The 20077-nt window shown below is 32.9% G+C and overlaps 1 protein-coding gene across 1 annotated transcript; it reads right to left on the minus strand.

Moving 5' to 3' along the window:
- Nucleotides 1-1644: 1644 nt before the first annotated feature.
- LOC132756223 (sphingosine-1-phosphate lyase-like) lies at nucleotides 1645-18582 on the minus strand. Its single transcript, XM_060747232.1, has 12 exons — nucleotides 18329-18582; nucleotides 15350-15594; nucleotides 13601-13750; nucleotides 12726-12828; nucleotides 11620-11785; nucleotides 11125-11241; nucleotides 9965-10013; nucleotides 6155-6414; nucleotides 5209-5323; nucleotides 4211-4332; nucleotides 2977-3198; nucleotides 1645-2165 (listed from the first exon to the last, which is right to left on the minus strand). The coding sequence occupies exons 2-12, from the start codon at nucleotides 15588-15590 to the stop codon at nucleotides 2040-2042; spliced, it is 1671 nt and encodes a 556-aa protein (XP_060603215.1). The 5' UTR covers nucleotides 15591-15594; nucleotides 18329-18582; the 3' UTR covers nucleotides 1645-2039.
- Nucleotides 18583-20077: the final 1495 nt, after the last annotated feature.

The raw sequence follows: 20077 nt of genomic DNA on the forward strand, positions 1-20077 counted from the left end.
TTGAAAATAATATGAAATTTTCAGTTTCCGTTCATTATCTCCCCAACGGTACAACACATTCAACTCAAATTTGACATATGGATATGTCATGAGAAAATACAGGTCAAGTTCGAATTTGGTCATGGTTCGATGATTTTTGGCAGAGTTATGCCCCTTTTACTTTGAAAATAATATGAAATTTTCAGTTTCCGTTCATTATCTCCCCAACGGTACAACACATTCAACTCAAATTTGACATATGGATATGTCATGAGAAAATACAGGTCAAGTTTGAATTTGGTCATGGTTCGATGATTTTTGGCAGAGTTATGCCCCTTTACTTTGTAAATAATATGAAATTTTCAGTTTCTGTTTATTATCTCCCCAACAGTACAACACATTCAACTCAAATTTGACATAGGCCAATTTCGAATTTGGTCACGGTTCAATGATTTTTGGCAGAGTAATGCCCCTTTCAATTTGAAAATAATATGAAATTTACAGTTTCTGTTCATTATCTACCCAACAGTGTTACATATTCAACTCAAATTTGACATATGGATATGTCAAAGGAATGGGCAGGTCAAGTTTGAATTTGGTCATGGTTCGATGATTTTTTGGCAGAGTTATGTCCCTTTCACTTTGAAAATAATATAGATACATCTTAGGAATAAGCAGTTTTAGTTTGAATTTGGTCGTGGTTCAAAGATTTTGGACAAACTTATCTTTCTTGAATATTGGAAAAATTTTGAACTTTTTGTTTCAGCACTCGTACTTTTGTGGAAATGTATGTAGCCATTATTTTGGCTACAAATATGAAATATGCTATTTTCAAAAGGTTAAGACTGAATAATTTCAGTGCCTTGAACATTGTATGAAAATGGTTTGTGTTAACACAGAAAAGTTTAAAGGGCTTTGAACTTAAAATGAAAACAATAATTTGTGCAAACAAATTTGGAACTAAATGTTATAACATCTGAAATTGTGGCTGCATGCGGGGGCATCCGTGGCATGATGACACATTTCTAGTTGGATATATTTTCCAGTTTGCATATTAACAATACAAAACATGAGACAAATACATTTGTAATAATAAATAATAATAAACAATCGCGTGAACATGTGAGGGCAACACTGTATAAATATTAAATCTAAGATGCAAAAATATATTCCATATTAGCAATTATGTAATTAAAAAAAATGTGTCAACTTTTGTTCATTTACGAATATAATTCATTTCATTTATCAAAAAATAATTTACAAAGACATTTTATTAAGAATTTTAAAAAAACAAGTTACAGTACATTTTTCAAACATTTATTATCTTATATAAACTGTCAAATATTCATCATGAAAGTTTTAAAATTTACATATACATTTGTACATAAAATGTTTTTATTTTAAAATTAGATTAATTAAGACTTTATTTCACATAATCTATTCATAATACAATATTCATTATTTTAATACAAATGTCATAATGGCAATTTAACGATTTAAATCGATTGGTCGGTGCGAAACGGACGTAATGCCTTCATTATGTTATATGAGTTACTGCTGTTTTGCATTAAACCATCAAAATGTCAATCATATCTATGAAATAATTAAAATAAAGTATGTTTTATTTATCAAAAATATATTTTATCGCATTCAAAAATGCTTAAAAAAAGACAAACGGAAAATCATTCCGAAAAGACTTTCATATAAGATATTCAATTTCATTTCTATAAATAAAAAAGTTATTACAGTGCTGTCAATAAATTATTCTCCCAGAGGCAATTGTCAAACTTTACGAAACCTTTGTTGTTGTTGTTTTAATGAGTTTCTCTCAAAACTTTTTCATAATGTTATTAATAATCTGTATCAAATTTTCTCACTTCTAAATAAGTATATCTTTTATTCTAAGTCAACAAACAAACATCCTGTTTTTTCTATCACGGATCAATCCTCAAACATTGAACTGTCGGAGTTTTTGGAGTTAGTCATTTTCATTTTTACCACTGCTGTGTACATCAATTATTATTGTGTTGCTATTTTGAGATTACTTTTATATCACTTCATTATTTACATTTGTACACCTCGCTAAAGAATTCGACAAGGAAGTCCGTGACGATTCCCTTGTCCGGTATATTCGCCATCATACCGTAAACACCCGCCGTTCCTTTCTTTGCCAGGGCTTTATTATCCTGTAAGTTTATAAACAAAAACAGGAATAACAGCAAACGGTGTGAAAAAAATGTGAAAAAACGAGGTGCAATACATGTATACCGAGATGTCAATAAATAATAATAGCAAGTGGTGTGAGAGAAGAATATCATAAAACTGGGTATAATACGGAAATATAAATTTCCTCAACTCAAAGCAGTCTAACAGCAATTATAAAAGGGATCGAAAAGAGTCTTAGAATAAATATGCAAAATTACATAAATCAATATCAGCATTTCGTCCTAACTACTGCTGATTTCTATTTCTAAACAGTTTAACATAAATTAATTTGGATACATGGTGTCTGTCTGGCAATAATGCAAGTTAATATTTCTTTATAAAGACGACCCTACCTCACACGTAAAGACTGAAACATAACTTCATTTAAAAATCCTGTGTGTTGTAATTAAGGTTGTTACCACACTTAAGTGTAATGTTATATATGCACATAACTATGCTTCTAAAACAATTTTCAAGCATCGAAGAATATGTAAAATATGCACTGCAAATATGTGTTCACATTATATGTTATCATTAAAATATATGCATTCATTTCTTATTGTAAACTTTGACTTTGATTTTATAGAAAATAAATCTTTAATTACCTACCTTTATTTACATAATTTTATAAGTTCGGTAATATCTTTACAAATAATGCTTTTTGGAACTTACAATATTGACAAATCTTCATTTGAGCATTATATTTATGATATAAAACCATAAAAGATTGAGTTACAGGATCTTTAAATACTTCAATTCTATATTTTCGAAAGTTTCAAATCAAACAATTACCTTGCAATACTTGGCCGCCTCCTCAAGGTCATCTAAAAACTTGTCAGCAACATGTTCATGATGTGGAAGTATAGAGCAATGAAGAGAATCTGGCAGTTGATTTCGTTCCATTTTCCAACCTTTTGTTTCCATGGCATCAGCAACAGCTTGTATATTGATGTTCGGATTACTTGCAGATATGGCGAACGCTGTCATACAAGGGTCACCCATGATTTGTAGTCCCTAATATTGCAATGATAGCATAAGTATTACTGATGTATAAATCTGCAATGATTTGTGCAAAGGCTGTTACTTGTCATCAAGATAAAAAAATATAAATCAAACTTATAGATCCCTAAATACTCAAAATCATGTTTTATTTACATAAAATAGAATATACCATTACATTGAATTACATTTAATTCTGCAGTACCTTTGCAGATGTTTCGATTTCATGTACTTCACTAGATATTTGAAAGATTTTCGAATTTATGTTTTAAGCCTTTGAACCTGAATGGAGTTCCTTTAAATCAGCATGCAACGTATGATAAAGTGATCTGAAGAAATAGGTGCTTGAGCTCGCAATAAACCATATCTATTTATTGAATTGTATAGACGTTCAGCTATTCCGTTTCTTAAAGGCCCATTATGCCTCAGATATGATATCAGTTTTTTCTCTCCAAAAGAGTGTTTATTTTTGGTATCTTGTTACATTTCCAAAGAAATATACTCATTTTCCATATACATGAACTTCCTTTTGCTGATTTTGTTATATTTACATTTGGTATAATTATAGTGAATTAAGATTTTGAATAGAAGTCGAAATACTTATTTGTTTGCATTTAGCTACCTTTACGTTTAGCGCTCTCTTTCAGTATTTAAACATGTAGCATGCTCTAGATTCATTATTGAAACATTATTAAACACATGTGTGAAATTTATAAAAATATGGATATATGAGGCTGTTTAAATGACAGGAATTTGTCACATGTATTTGAGCCGCGTCATGACAAAACCAACATAGTGCGTTTGCGACCAGCATGGATCCAGACCAGCCTGCGCATCCGCGCAGTCTGATCAGGATCCATGCTGTTCGCTTACAAACTCTATTACAAGTAGAGAAAATGATGGCGAACAGCATGGATCCTGATCAGACTGCGCGGATGCGCAGGCTGGTCTTGATCCATGCTGGTCGCAAACGCACTATGTTGGTTTTGTCATGACGCGGCTCATTTATTAAATACATTGTAGTAACCTCTATCGTCTTTATCCGAGTAATCATCTTTACAGTTGTGTCCATCAGTGTTTTGGCTTTCTCCATGTAACCCTCTTGCCCTAAAGCTTTCATTGCCGCCCAGGCTGCCGCAATATTACCACCTGAATTAAAACATGTTAATATAAAGCTTTCATTTCCACCCAGGCCGCCGAATGTTACCACTTGAATTACAACATGTTAATATAAAGTCTTCATTGCCACCCAGGCTCAGGCTGCCGCAATATTACCACCTGAATTACAACATATTACCATAAAGCTTTTATTGCCGCCCAGGCTGCCGCAATATTACCACCTGAATTACAACATATTACCATAAAGCTTTTATTGCCACCCAGGCTGCCGCAATATTACCACCTGAATTAGAACATATTACCATAAAGCTTTTATTGCCGCCCAGGCTGCCGCAATATTGCCACCTGAATTACAACATACAATGTATTACCATAAAACTTTTATTTCCATCCAGACCGCCGCAATGTATATCACTTAAATTACAAAATATTACCATAGAGCTTTCATTACTGCTCAGGCTGCCGCAATATTAACTCCTGAATAAAATCATATTAACATAAAGCTTTTATTTCCATCCAGGCTGCCGCAATATTACCACTTAAATTACAACATATTAATATAAAGCCTTCATTGCCGCCCAGTCTGACGCAATATTGCCACCTGAATTACAACATATTACCACAAAGCTTTTATTTCCATCCAGGCTGCAATAATATTGCGGCCTGATGTATAGAATGTTGATATAAAGCTTTCATTGCGACCTATGTGTTCATGTGGCAAAGTCGTTAGTCAGGTGCAGTCCTGGCGTCTTAGCTTTCAATCATTTCAACATACCCCGTCCAGTATTATCGACGGGGATAGTAAATTTTAATGTCCGTCTTAAACAACGATTAAAAGAGTTTGTTTGTTTTTATAAATTCGTAAATTGAAACAAAATTCAGTAAAGCGTTAGTATTGTATATTACCTGGCCTAGTGCCTGCCATTGAAGGGGAACCATATAGACCTCCTGGCCACTCTGAATAGGCGTAAATCTGATATTTTCTTATATCAGAATTTCGGTAACAAATAACGCTAGCACCCTGTAAAAATATTGTAGTAAAAAAGATTGATTCAAAAGTGTAAATGTTTGTCATATTGCAGTGAAGATACACATGTTTTATAGTATAAAACAGGTTACTTATTAGGGGAGATAGTATGTAATTGACCATATGCGAGAGCGGATAAAAATACATGGACTTTCGTTACATTAATTTTGTTTGTACAAATAATAAGATCACAAATGCATAATAGTTATATAATGGCATTTTCCATGATTCTGTTCAATTTGGGTATGATAGGTCCAGTGGGTTTCCTAAAGTAACAATCTTCTTTTGGTCAGTGCAGTGGTACAGGTGCATGGTAACGACGGTCAGTCGGTAGAGCCTCGGTACAATATTTCGATGGTTCCGTGTTTAAGTCCCTGTTAGACTGTTTTTTCTCACTTTATAACATGTAATATTAAAAGAAAGATGCTTGGTAACGTTTTTAATGCATTATTGTTCTCATATTTTTTAACTATATTGATATTTGTACTATTATCCACTAGAACACTAGGCCGCCAACTTCACGCTGCTATGACGCTCGGTCGCTAGGCCGCTAACTTCATGCCGCTAGGTCGCTGGGCCGTTAGGTCGCCAACTTCACGCTGCTATGACGCTCGGTCGCTAGGCCGCTTACTGCACGGCGCTAGGTCGCTGGGCTGCTAGGCCGCTAACTTCACACCGCTAGGTCGCTGGGCCGTTAGGCCGCTAACTTCACGCTGTTTTGAGGCTGGGTCGCTAGGCCGCTAACTCCACGCCGCTAGGCCCCCAATTTAAACATCTGATATTTTTTACTATTGTTCTTAAATATTCAATTTATATAAAACATACCTTCACACAAAATCCATATTTGTGAACATCTGCAGACATTGAAGTCACACCTGGAACCCGGAAATCAAATTTCGGTACAGGATACCCCAGTTTCTCCACCCTAAAATTTATGTCGTTTGTTATAGACATAACACGGCAAACAAAATCAAACCACTTACTCTTTATTTGATTCTTGATAGCAATAACAAAACAAATAAAAAAATAGATGAACAAATAAAACTTACATGTAAAATGTAAGATATAACTCGACTTTACTAGAGCTGTTTATGGGGATAACCAAGACTTTTAATTACATGTATAAATAAACCTTAATTATTATCATTATTATTATTATTATAATTATTATTATTACAGTCCAACCCCGGTTATTCGACAACCCTTTATTCGAATACCCGGCATTATCCGAAGTAGGTCGGCGGTCCCGTTTTTATCTCTATTAAAAATCAATATAAATACGAGCGTATTATTCGAAATGCATTATCCGAATACCTCCTATTTTTCGAAGTAAAATTTCGGTCCCGATTTTACAATTATGAAAAAATTTCACACCTATTATTCGAATCCAGCCTAATTATTATTCGAAGCCAGACTTATTGGCGCATATCCACTCGCTGACCGGTCAACTTGTGAAAAATATCAACAGTCATGCGTGTAATTAGACAATCATGATAATAACTCTTTGTGTTTACCGAAAATGAAAAGCAATGCACCGTGTCCGATTTTGTTACTGTTATTGCCTGAAGATGATAGCAATAATTTTCTATATATAAGTTTGTCAAGACATCCAAAACATTTTTTTCATTAATTGTAACGCTACATGAGAGCCTCTATCCTAATCCAAAATACCAGAGTTTAGCTGTAAAAACCGGCCATTATCAAGGCTTTGCGCGAAACGAAACGATACATAATGTAGAATAAAATGCAATTATTTATGTCTTCAATGTCAATACAATAATTTTTACGCATCTTTTCTTAAATATTTATTTTTCTCAATTGATTACAGGAAGTAAGTGTGTTGTAAAAGGTAGTTTTGCTATGATTGGAGTAGTTTTCGTCTATCACAATATTCCGATTTCGATTATTCGAACCCATCGATTATTCGAAGTAAATATTCAGTCCCAGGCACTTCGAATAAACGGGGTTGGACTGTATTATTATTATTATTATTATTATTATCATCATTATTATTATTACTAATATCATCATTATTATTATTACTATAATTATCATCATTACCGGGTATTATTATTATTTTTGTTATTGTGCCCCCACGTTAGTGGCGGGCATTTAGATTTACCCTTGTCCGTCCGTCCGTCCTTCCGTCCGTCCTTCCGTCCGTCCGTCCGTTCACTTTTGTGTCGCATGTAACTCAAAAAGTATTTGACCTAGAGTCATGAAACTTTACAGGAATGTTGATCAGCATGTGTAGTTGTGCACCTGGGTATTTTCGTCTGGATATTTTTAGTATTTTCAGAGTTATTGTCCTTAACTTAGTAAAATTTTGCAATTTTCAACTTGTGTCGCACGTAACTCGAAAAGAATTTTACCTAGAGTCATGAAACTTTACAGGAATGTTGATCAGCATATGTAGTTGTGCACCTGGGTATTTTCATATGGATATCTTTAGTATTTTCAGAGTTATTGCCCTTGACTTAGTAAAATTTTGCAATTTTCAACATGTGTCGCACGTAACTCAAAAAGTATTTGACCTAGAGTCATGTAACTTTACAGAAATATTGATCAGCATGTGCAGTTGTGCATCTGGGTATTTTCGTCTGGATTTATTTAGTATTTTTAGAGTTATTGCCCTTCACTTTTTTGCAATTTTCAACTTGGATTTGACATAGTCATTAAACCTTATGGGCAGGTTGCTCAGCATATTTTAGATTTGCACCTGGGGTTTCGCTTGTGGATTTATCAAATATTTGTAGAGTTATTTCCCTTGACTTAGTAAAAAGATTGACAGAACAGTGGCGCGGTGGGGGCACCCGTGTCCTATGGACACATTTCTAGTTATCATTATCATTATCATTATTATTATTATTATTATTATTATTATTATTATCATTATTATTATTATTATTATTATTATTATTATTATTATTATCATCATCACCATCATCATCATTATCATCATCATCATCATCATAAATATTATGCAGGTCAAGTGAATCACTTTAAATAGAAAAAAATCCGCAAAGGATTATAAATCAAAGCACAGAAGGCGCTGAATTTGTTTGGGTCTCAGAATGTCAGAAAGGTGAAGGTTGTGAGATTATAAACCAATTTGTTTTTTCCTTTTAGTGCCACCAATGCTTTCCAGCGTTTTAACTGTAGTAAACTGGCTAGAATACTTATTTAAACACTGATATTCAATCCAATGTTTATTTGAGAAACAATTTGAAAAAATAATGAATTGCCTTAACTGGGATTTGAACTCCAGACCTCTCGCGCGCAAACCACTCGGCCACGGTGAAGTTATTTGTTTACAGCCTGAAGAAAACTATATTATTCTATATTAGGGTTTGTAACGACGTAACTGTTGTATAACAATGGTGGAGCCTACTATAAGCATTTATATCTATAAAGAATAAAACAATATTAGAAATCTTCCACCATTCGGGAATTATTTTGCTTGAAAATTAATGCGCCTGTCATTTGACCATCTTTACGCAGTGATCTCCCCTGAATTTTTCGGCGTTTGTTTACATATAAAGGGAAGTAACCGCTTCAAAAAAGCGGACTACATTCGGCACTTGCAATTGTCAGAAATTTCGCTACCATTATCTATTTGGCCTGACGACCCAAACAAATAATAAATATACTAAAATATTTGACAGTCGAAAGTGACTGCAATTCTTAGGCCGATTTGGGTTTGTGTTTTCTGCATTGTGTTTCTTGGGATGAAAATATGTTATGTCACATTTAAATGTCACGTGAAATTACTTTTAACACGATTTATGATTTGCAGATCTGTCGGCTTTACATGGCCATATTCATTGCATATGTGTGGTTTGTATATATGTTATGTATGGAAAATTTGCGAAAACTAAAGAAAACAATTTAAACCCAAAAAATACTTCCCATGGCAAAAAAAAAAAAAAAAACGTCCAATTAGGGGTAGCTTTTTTTCAGACCCGTGAGAAATTTTTCCTCTATAGGGCCCCATACAGCGTGGAAAAAATTGTGGTCCCAAATGCTACAAGCAACACGGTGTCCGAATTGATAGCCTATATTTAGTGTAATTACAAATAATTTGATTATTTGAAACTTGTACTACAGTTGACAAAATTGTGGAGCCGACGCTTCTAGCATCACAGTGTCCGAATTGATAACCTATATTTAGTGTAATCACAGATAATTTGATTATTTGAAACTTGTACTACAGTTAACAAAATTGTGGAGCCGACGCTACTAGCATCACAGTGTCCGAATTGATAGCCTATATTTAGTGTAATCACAGACAATTTGATTATTTGACACTTGTACTACAACTGTTGACAAATCTTGTGTAGCAAGCATCACAGTGCGAATTGATAGCCTACATTTAGTGTAATCACAGACAATTTGATAATTTGAAACTTGTACTACAGTTGACAAAATTGTGTAGCCAACGCTACTAGCATCACAGTGTCCGAATTGATAGCCTACATTTAGTGTAATCACAGACAATTTGATTATTTGAAACTTGCACTACAGTTGACAAAATTGTGGAGCTGACGCTACTAGCATCACCGTGTCCGAATTGATAGCCTATATTTAGTGTAATCATAGGTAATTTGATTATTTGAAACTTGTACTACAGTTGACAAAATTGTGTAGCCGACGCTACTAGCATCACAGTGTCCGAATTGATAGCCTGCATTTAGTGTAATCACAGACAATTTGATTATTTGAAACTTGTACTACAGTTGACAAAATTGTGTAGCCGACGCTACTAGCACCACAGTGTCCGAATTGATAGCCTACATTTAGTTTAATCATAGATACTTTGATTATTTGAAATTTGCACTACGGGATAACGGGATTTACGGACATAGGAGAATAAATTTCTTCATTATCTGCAATTTTATAGTTCCAAAAATGTTTTTTATAAAAAATAAGAAATAAAATCTAAACATATTGATATAATTTTCTTAAACTTTGATTGATTATAAAGAAATCATAACTGAAACAAATTCACAACCAAACGGGGCTCCCAATTCTTTATTCTTTAGTTATCTGCCCCTGAAAGTAACTTTCTTTACGTAAAAATCAATTATGCAATTTCGAAATACCAAATTAATATATGACCGGAATAAAGTTAGAAAGGTCTTTGACATTGTCAGTCCGTTGGTAGAAGACATATTAGCATGTCTGTGACTATTTTCCTTTTTCGTAAACAGTTCATCGAACCTTCATATTATACAACCGATTTATAAAGTTCAACTTTACCAATGCAAATATTTAAAGGCCTCAGAATTTTCTTTTTTTTTTTTTTTTTTTTTTTATTTCTTGAAAGCTTTTTTTTTTAATTTTGGTGTACTTTATAGTACACAAAGAGTTACCCATTGGCCAATTACTTTAACCATCGCTTTTTGGCAGTAAGTACAGTTATAGTGAATTAGATTTCTGTATAGAAGTCAAAATATTACTTTGCTGTCATTTTGCTACTTTTATAAAGAAAATAACTACACATTGAGCTCTACTTTCTTCAGTTGATAGGCATCTAACATACCCTGAAAGCCTTATTTATACAGTATGAAACTTGTGTTTAGATAATTTATTCAGTTCTGAGGCATAATGTGCCTTTAACTTTACCAATGCAAATATCATTTAAACTATTATTACAAACAAAATGTATAATAAACATACGTTGCAATATTTTTGAAAAAAAAGGTTGCTGCATCTATGGGATTTTGTATAATTTTATCATGGATTGTTTTTTCTAATTGGTAAGGTATTTGAGAAGTTTTAGAAAGATATAAAACCTTTTCCATAGCTTTCACATCAGCCCGGAAGTCCGAAGCCATAGGTGTATGTATAACATCCAGTCCGAAATAATGAGCCGCTTTATCTATAGTCGGGTGTACAGTTATAGGGGCTACCTGAAACATTCAAATTTATTATCTAATGCATTCTATAACTGTTTAATTGAATTGCTGAAATCGTGTGCATGCGCAATGATGAAATTAACTGTTATAAGAGTTACCTGAATTAGGCTCGAGAACTAACAGTGATTTATTACGTGTCGACAAGGCATTGTTTATCAAATTCGACTTTCACTAAGAAGTTACAGAAATCAAGAATAAAGCTATTCAGTCTCCACATAAATCAACGTAAATATCCGCTGTCACACTGAGTTTTCACATGGTCAACGGTGTGTTTATTTAATATCATTGTTGAAGTTTGAAAATGAAAAAATATGAAACCAAAACGTGTAGTCGTAAGTTATAAATAATACTGAAACATAACTGTAATCGTACAATATTTGGTTTTCTGATGTTATTTCTCGTCGCTAGCGCCATGTCTCGGAAGGTTTTTACCGCCATCAGATTGCTCTCTGTGCCGCCGGAAGTTAGGAACCCGACGACTTCACTATTACCATTTAACATTGCAGCTGTCATACTAACAACTTCTGTCTCCATTAATCTAAATTAAAAATGTTTGATCTTTAAAAGAAATGAGGAAATATGTCGCATGAGGAAACATGTCGCAGACGGGATATGTTTTGAACTGTCGTCTGCGCGCTTATACATTACTAAGAAAATCGTTCGTCAATGGAACTGTTAAGAGTTGTTGTTGTTGTTGTTGTTCTGTAAGAGTAATATAAAGTTGCAATGAATTTGTATTGTGATTATTTTCATCTGTCATTTGTTCATTTATATTCATATTTTTAACCCTGTCAATCGACCTTTAGGGAATTATACAAGCTTCTAGCAAATGTCACAATAGATTTACTGAAAAATAGGATTGTAAGTCACGTTGTACTGAAACAACGTGATTGTTTTACAAGAATTTGTAAAAGATTGCCAAGTCTAACTTGTGGGTTGTTTGATAACCGTAGGAATGGTTCTAGTATGAAACATATAACCTGTTTTGATTTATCGCTTTATTTCCTACTATGAATAATAAAAAGAATTTGGCATCAAGAGATGGTTCTCGTGAAATTTAATATTTATATATATCAATGAAGAATTTTTCGTAGTGTCTCGAAAACCTCGGTGATCAGTTTGTAGTTGGTACTCCGTGTTAAAAATTTGATTGTTCCGACGAAAAACTAATTGTGAAAGAACAGCGCAAAAAATGATAATGTTGCAAGCTCGATTTGATTAAACCTGTTCATGGTCTTAGATTTTGAAAGAGTATTATATTTACATGCTAAATATATTTATTTACATATCATATTGTACAATGAACAATAGATTTACCTATTGCTTTTACAAGATTCATTCCATATTACAAACGTTTCGCAGTTTTTCTTAAGCACATTTTTGCCAGTCCTACGTGGTTAGCGAACAAGCCCTAAAAAATGTGTTTTTTTCTTTATTGTAAATCTTTACATTTGTTGCTGATGTCTCTAAATTCTTACCTTAAAGCAGGGAATATGATCGGGTTCAGGGCATTCTCGTGCATAAATCCATGGAAGAATTCCTTTACCAGTTCGTCATGCTCTACTGAATGGCCCGTTTTCTCTGAAATTCAGTGGGCACATTCTAATTATAGTAAATTTAATACTAGACGCTAAATCTAATCCAGAAATTGCAATATAAGTGATATTGGTTATCTGACAGTTATTTTTTTTTTCAAAATGTCTAACATAAATGCTTTAATTTGTATCAGTGGACCTTAACTACTTTAATTTTCAATTTTTTAATGAAGTCAGCGGTCAGACACTAAAGTGTACAGTTTTCAGTGGGCACGTTTACTTTTTAAAGGGCACTATGTAACAACTTGCCGACCACTGAGAGTTTTTATAGGAATTTTTTAAAGGCCCATTATGCCTAAGATATGTTTTAATTTTTATTCCTCAAACGCTTTTTATATTTTAATGTCCTGTTTTAATTTCCAAAAAGATATTCATTGGCCAAATAATTTCACATTCAGTCTTACATCATTTTCGTAATTAGCACCTAACATGCTCTAAAACCATTATTTAAACTAATGTTTGACCTTTCTATAATAGTTAACATTTATTCATTTCTGAGGCATAATGTGTCTTTATGTTTTTTTTTTTTTTTTTTTTTTTTTTTTTTTTTTTTTTTTTTTTTTTTTTTTTTTTGTCAAAATCTTGCCGTCCATTTTACGATGAACTTACATGAAAGCACATTTTATTAGATATGCTCAGTTCTTAAGAGGTATTTACATTGCAATATGTTACCTTTGAAAACTGCTAACGTGATTTATCAAGTAAATATATCAGGATAATAACATGAAATCTTAGGCATAATGGGCCTTTTAACTTACCACAAAACTTATCGAATGCTTCCTGTTGAAGCCTGTAGTTATCGTCACACAACGTGTATTGGTACGCAAAGACGTTGCCGTCACGTTCGGGATTAGCGTTACGTTTCTGTAAATTTTTCATCTGTACACGCATATCTTCAGCGCTAAATCCTGTTTCAAAAATATGAAGGTAGATAGTTTATTTAAAATTATTAATAGCCTAAGATTTCACAATAGCTCGTTATAAAGGTATAATTATGTGAAAACTAAAAATCTTTTACTAAGTAAATGGCAAGAACTTAACAAATACTGAATAAATCCACAAGCAAATCCCATATGCTGACCAACATTCTTGTAAACTTTCAGACCTACAAGTCAAATACTTTTTGAGCTATGCATGAACAAGTTGAAAATTGCAAATTTATACTACTGTAAGTCAAGGGCAATAACTCTAACAAAACTGAAAAAAATCCACATGAAAAGTCCCAGGTGCATAGCTTCACAGTGATGTTGATCATTATTCATGTAATTTAGTGATGTTGATCATTATTCTTGTAAAGTTGGTTGATTCTAACTCAAGCACTCAAGGAACAAATAACACAACATAATGAAACGGTTTTTACTAAGTCAAGGGAAATAACTCTACAAAAACTGGATAAATCCACAAGCGAAACCCCAGGTGCACAACTACATATGTTGAGCAACCTTCCCGTAAGGTTTAATGACTCTATGTCAAATCCTTTTTTGAGTTACATGCGACACAAGTTGAAAACTGAAAACATTTTCTAAGTCAAGGGCAAAACTCTAAAAATGCTATATAAATCCACACGAAAATACCCAGGTGCACAACTACACATGCTGATCAACAATCCTGTAAAGTTTCATGACTCTAGGTCAAATCCTTTTTGAGTAACGTGCGACACAAGTTGCAAATTTTCACTAAGTCAAGGGCAATAACTCTAAAAATACTGAATTAATCCAGATGAAAATACCAAGGTGCACAACTGCACATGCTTATCAACATTCCTGTTACAGTAAGTTTCATGACTCTAGGTCAATTACTTTTTGAGTTGAGTGCGACACAAAAGAGAACGTACGGACGGACGGAAGGACGGACGGACAAGGGTAAATCTAAATGCCCGCCACTAAATTGGGGGCACAAAAAAACACTTACAGCTGTCCGCACCGAAATAATACAATTAGAATTGCTAAGGTTTAGAGACGCTTGTTCATCAAAATTTAATTACTGAGTAATACAGTAAGCTGTTTATAAATCTAATAAAACATAATCGCCATAATTACTTTTTATCACACACCCGTGCCGATTTTGCGACTCCGTAAAATGATATTGCACGGCCACGTAAAATGATATTGCACGGCCGTGCATATATTTTGACGTGACGTCATTAGCGTTATACAAACACAGTGTAAAGACGCGCTAAATGTTAGCGTTATACTATAGGCGCGTCAGTAAAAATGACTCTTATTTCACTTTAAACGGTCTTTATTTTGGGTTTGTGATAAATAGAATATTAAATTCGTATAAGTTCATTACTGAATTTATTGCACTCGTTGAATAAAATAATATTATGCTCGCCAGAGGCTCGCATAACATAATTTTATTCAACTCGTGCAATGCATTCAGTATTGAACTTACACTTATTCAATATCCTCTATATATTATTCATAGGCACGATTCAATATAACTATCACTTTACAATCGTATCTGCAATAGGATGAATAAGGTCTATATAAGATACGCGTTCTTACCTTTTTCCGGAATACAGACTTTAGCCTTGCTCTTAACAACATCTTGGGCCAGACTTGTTGTATTCACGAAACTGGATACCTCATTCTTCAGGACTAGATCGATTATCGCCCTTACTCCGGGCAACTCTTTAAGAGCAAGAACAATAACTCTGAAGAACTGTTGCGGGCCTTTCTTGTAATATATGCTAATAAGAACCGCAAGGACAAGTGTAAACACGGTATGCTCGATTAATTCGATCATCGTTCTGTAAATTAAAAAAAAAAGATTTAAGGTATAAGACCCCTCATGAAATCGGCAATCTTCGACAATTATCGCCATATCTCGTCATTTATCGTGACGTACTTCGTTTGTTTACAAATAAAGTCGGAATTCTAATAATAACAGTAACCTCTAGTCATGATCACAAAATAGACAAATATCGTTTTTTTGTTTGTTTTTTTTTGTTGTTGTTTTTGTTGTTGTTGTTGTTTTTGTTTTTTTAAACGATGCTTACATTTTTCATTCATTATCGTATATAAATCGAGATGAATTAGACGTTTTAAAGTTCATTCCTTTGGGTTAAATGACGAGATTTTAACATTTTATCATACTTGTAAGCGCCTTGTCCGGTATATACCGGAATACCATATTTAGTGTGGTGCTCCCACTCAAAAAACAATTTACTTAAAGTCAAATTTCTTTAACATATTTGTATGACCTGTTTGAATTTTAACATGTTACAAAAAAACTTATTTCTCACAGATTCATTTATTCAGTTATTTCGAATAGGTATTTGTAAGTAAAAGAAAAACAATTTCATTTCAGAATAATGTTTGTTTGAAAGAATGACTAATTCAAATATCGTATACTACATCTTTTACCATAAATAGTATATTCGTATATAGACACAATAAACGTACAAAAATAGGAATGGCAAAAATCATAAAACGAAAACAGTTTGGTTTTCCACTTACCATTGGTCATTTAGTAAAAAACATTTTGAACTTTCAAAAGTTCATATAGTACGTATTCTAAAATGTTCTAAAATGAATTGACTTTACGTTAAAAGCACCTGGTAAGTTTAAGCTTATATAAGGAGAACCTGGTAGGAAACATATCGTTTCGTTTATCATGGTAAATATTTTCATACATTTGAATCATTTTATGTAGTATCTTATCCAATAATATAAAATTTAGGCAATATAATCTGGCCATCTTACAAGAGTAAGGATTCAGATCTATTGATGTATTTAGTCGTATCGGCAGTGTCCAACGTATCCCCCAATGGCGTCATCAAAGGGGGACAACTTAATTCCGGTCTTAATTAACTAAATGAAAAGGTCTTTACAGACGAGGTTTGGTACAAGAAATAAATTATACATTCATTTGATGACTTTTTCACTTTTATAATATGTATTATTAAATACTGCAAAATTAATAATAAATCTTTACTTCAATCTTGAATCTCTTTCATCTTTAAAATTAAATTTTTCTCAAGTTTGATTTTCTTAAAAATGTTTTGGCTCATCTGGAGGCATGCATCTTCCAGTTATAATTACTTAATGCGACAAATTAAGGTAAACGTAGCTATGATTTACATGTGTGGTTGTCGGAGAATATATAATTATTCCAAATACAAAACTTATGTTTAAAATGTATAAAGTGAAGTGCGATGATTTGTTAGAAAATATTTCCATATTATAACCGATCCAACAATTATATATTCAAGAAAATCTGTTTACTATCGCAATTTTCAGTCTCAGATTTAAATAAAAAAGACACAAAAAAACAACAACAAATGACTAGATCCACAAATCATGCTTTCTTGTAACCGATTACCGATAATAAGGTAGCCATGGAAATTAAGAAAGCCGACAAAATTTTCTGAGACATACCATGCATAAACGGAAAATAACGTAGATTTGTCGAATAGGATATATTTATAGACGGAAAATTAAGGAATTAAGTATATGAGTAACAGGAAAGTGGAAGTAAATTATGCATATTTGGAATATAACGTAGTTAATCTACAAAAATTCATTACACCATCGCATGTAGATGATGCATATACTGAAAGGAATTGTGATTGCTGAGACAATATCCTGTTAGCTTAATCTTTACGAATCAGTTATGAATGACATACATTTATACTAACTCATGTCTTTATTCCATTTCCCTGTCTGTATGATAACTCCCTATCTTTATACTAACTGCCTGTCTTTATACTTACTCCCTGTCTTTATGAAATGATAACTGCACGAGGTTTAATGCTCACCATACATAAGTTTGAATCATATACATATGTGTATAAAAATTATAAACGGATAAGAAGAGATTGTATTCATGTATGCATATATTAATAACTGTGTGTGTATCCAATTGGCTACTTCACATCAAGCCTTATTTCGGTATGCCAGTTTATTACAACGCAGAATTTGATATTTTAATCTCTTAAATTTCACAATAACTGATATTTACGGTGTTCCGTTAGGGCCGTCGCCTTAGAAAAATATGAAACGTGAAAAGTCGAAAAGACGAAGGGACGAAGACGAATACGCGAAAACAAGAAAGGACGAAAACGCAAAAACACGAAAGGAAGACGACGAAAACGCCGGAAAATGATGTCGGGAACACGATTATCATCAACTTGAATTTATCAAGTTTTTGCATCGTGCTTTCGCGTTTTCGTCTCTATGTGTATTTCGTCTTCGTCCCTTCGTGTTTTCGTCTTCGACCCTTCGTATTTTTTACTTTTCGCGTTTCTTATTTTTCATTCATAGGCGATGGCCCTAACGGAACACCGTAAATATAACCGGAACATTGTGAGTAAGGTCAAAAATGAGAACAAATTTACTGAAAGCAGTATTTAATACAGTTATTCAAATGTAGTTCCTGGTTGGCAATCATTTTGCGACATAACTTTCAATGAGATAATTACTTCGTATTTGTTCTAATCCGTTTAATTCTACTAATGAAAGAATGACAGAAACTTTACTTACGTCAGTCATATGAAAATCCAGTAGGCCTAAGTGGTAGGTTGACATGTCCAGTATGAATCCATACTGATTAAATATTTATACATTATCATATAAATTTAAAGATACACATAAATTATCAGTGATTAGATAAAACTCCGAGCCGATGTTTAATCAGTTTAAACAGATCCGAAAGTAAAAATAAAATAAAAGTTAGCATATAATCCACCGTTATTTTGATCATTATCTGTTTAAAGTTTAAACGTTAATACACAGTAGTATTTAATAGCTAAGTCTGTCAGAGTTACTGTTCTTTTCTATCATAAAATATTGAGGACAAACTGAGATAATGATTCGGTTCCGGTAACACACCGTCCTGACTCTTTCTTTTACATATACGAGCAGCAGCATGGTTGTTTTGTTCTTGTTTTGCATGATAACTAATTGTATTAGACTCAATGTATGAGATCAGATGTCACAGAGATAATTTTACCTTGTCCCAGGATCAAACGGATAACAAACTCGGAAATGTTGAGCTTAGCAGACGATTTACCTTTATCAAATTATAGTATTCAATTCACTTTATTTTGCTAATGAAGGAACTTGATTAGACTGGTGACGTATAATTCGATATCTTTTCTCATAACTTACGTTAGAAGAAAGGGGCGTCCGTGTCCGAGAGGTTCAGGTCGTTGACTTCAAACAACTTGCCCCTCACCGCTGTGGGTTCGAATCCCGACAGGGACTTTAGATTCTTTCATGTGAGGAAGCTATCCAGCTAGCTTACGTAATGTCGGTGGTTCTACTCAGGTGCCCGTTCGTGCCTGAAATAATGCACGGAGGGGCACCTGTGGTCTTCCTCCACCAGTAAAGCTGGAACGTCGCGATATGACCTATACTGTGTCGATGTGACGTAAAACCCAAAAACAAACTAACATATTAGAAGAAGATTCGGACAGTTAAAGATTACCCAGAAATTACGCACAAAAAAAAGAAAAAAATACAAAGAGGATATTTAAGTTGTTTCTATAAAAACAAGATGAAAATATATATTTCATGAGTGGCGATAGCCACAAGTGAAATATGATAATTTGTATACAATAGGGAATATAAATCATGTATTTATAGAAAAAAACTTGCATTTTGGTTTAATATACAGTATTTATTTCATGCTTTCCAGTGTTTTATTACAATATATCAGATGATTATATTCTGATAAACCACTAGTGAAATTTATAAAATATAATTTTCACTGTAGCCGGACTATATCTAAATGCGGATGAAAAGAAAATCATAACCAAATGGAATAACAGACAGAAATAAATTCTGTCATACGTAAATTTGCTTATTTAGGAAAAAGAAAGTCAATGTCGTCATTTATAATGTTAAAATTTAACAAAATTAGAGAAATTTAACAGAACTATATTTCAAAACTTATGATGTGACGTCATGATATAATGACGTCACAAAGGAAAATGCGCGACGTTACGCGGCAAAATCAGTAAAAAAATACTTAAAATCACTTAAAAAGCATAAAATAAAAAGAAAATTTATTTGCTTTACATATAAGATTGAAATATATTTCATTCGTGAACACCAGCTATTATATTTTCACTCGTGGCTACGCCACTCGTGAAAATATTGTATCTGGTGTTCACTCAGTGAAATTATATTTCAATCTTACATGCAAAACAAACAAATATCCTCTATATATATAAACTTTTACAGTGAAAATACAAAAAATACAAAAAATGAAAAAATACGCATTTTCAT

The sequence above is a fragment of the Ruditapes philippinarum genome, unplaced genomic scaffold (assembly GCF_026571515.1).
Source record: "Ruditapes philippinarum isolate M1 unplaced genomic scaffold, ASM2657151v2 ctg5483_1_1_1_1, whole genome shotgun sequence".
Classification (NCBI taxonomy): domain Eukaryota; kingdom Metazoa; phylum Mollusca; class Bivalvia; order Venerida; family Veneridae; genus Ruditapes; species Ruditapes philippinarum.

Coding starts and splice junctions, on each gene's coding strand:
- LOC132756223 (XM_060747232.1), bottom strand. CDS start 15,590: ATGATCGAATTAATCGAGCATACCGTGTTTACACTTGTCCTTGCGGTT. Junction 6,415..9,964: donor AGCGTCGGCTACACAATTTT/GTCAACTGTAGT, acceptor CCCCATAAACAG/CTCTAGTAAAGTCGAGTTAT. Junction 3,199..4,210: donor CTCGGATAAAGACGATAGAG/GTTACTACAATG, acceptor TTGCAATATTAG/GGACTACAAATCATGGGTGA.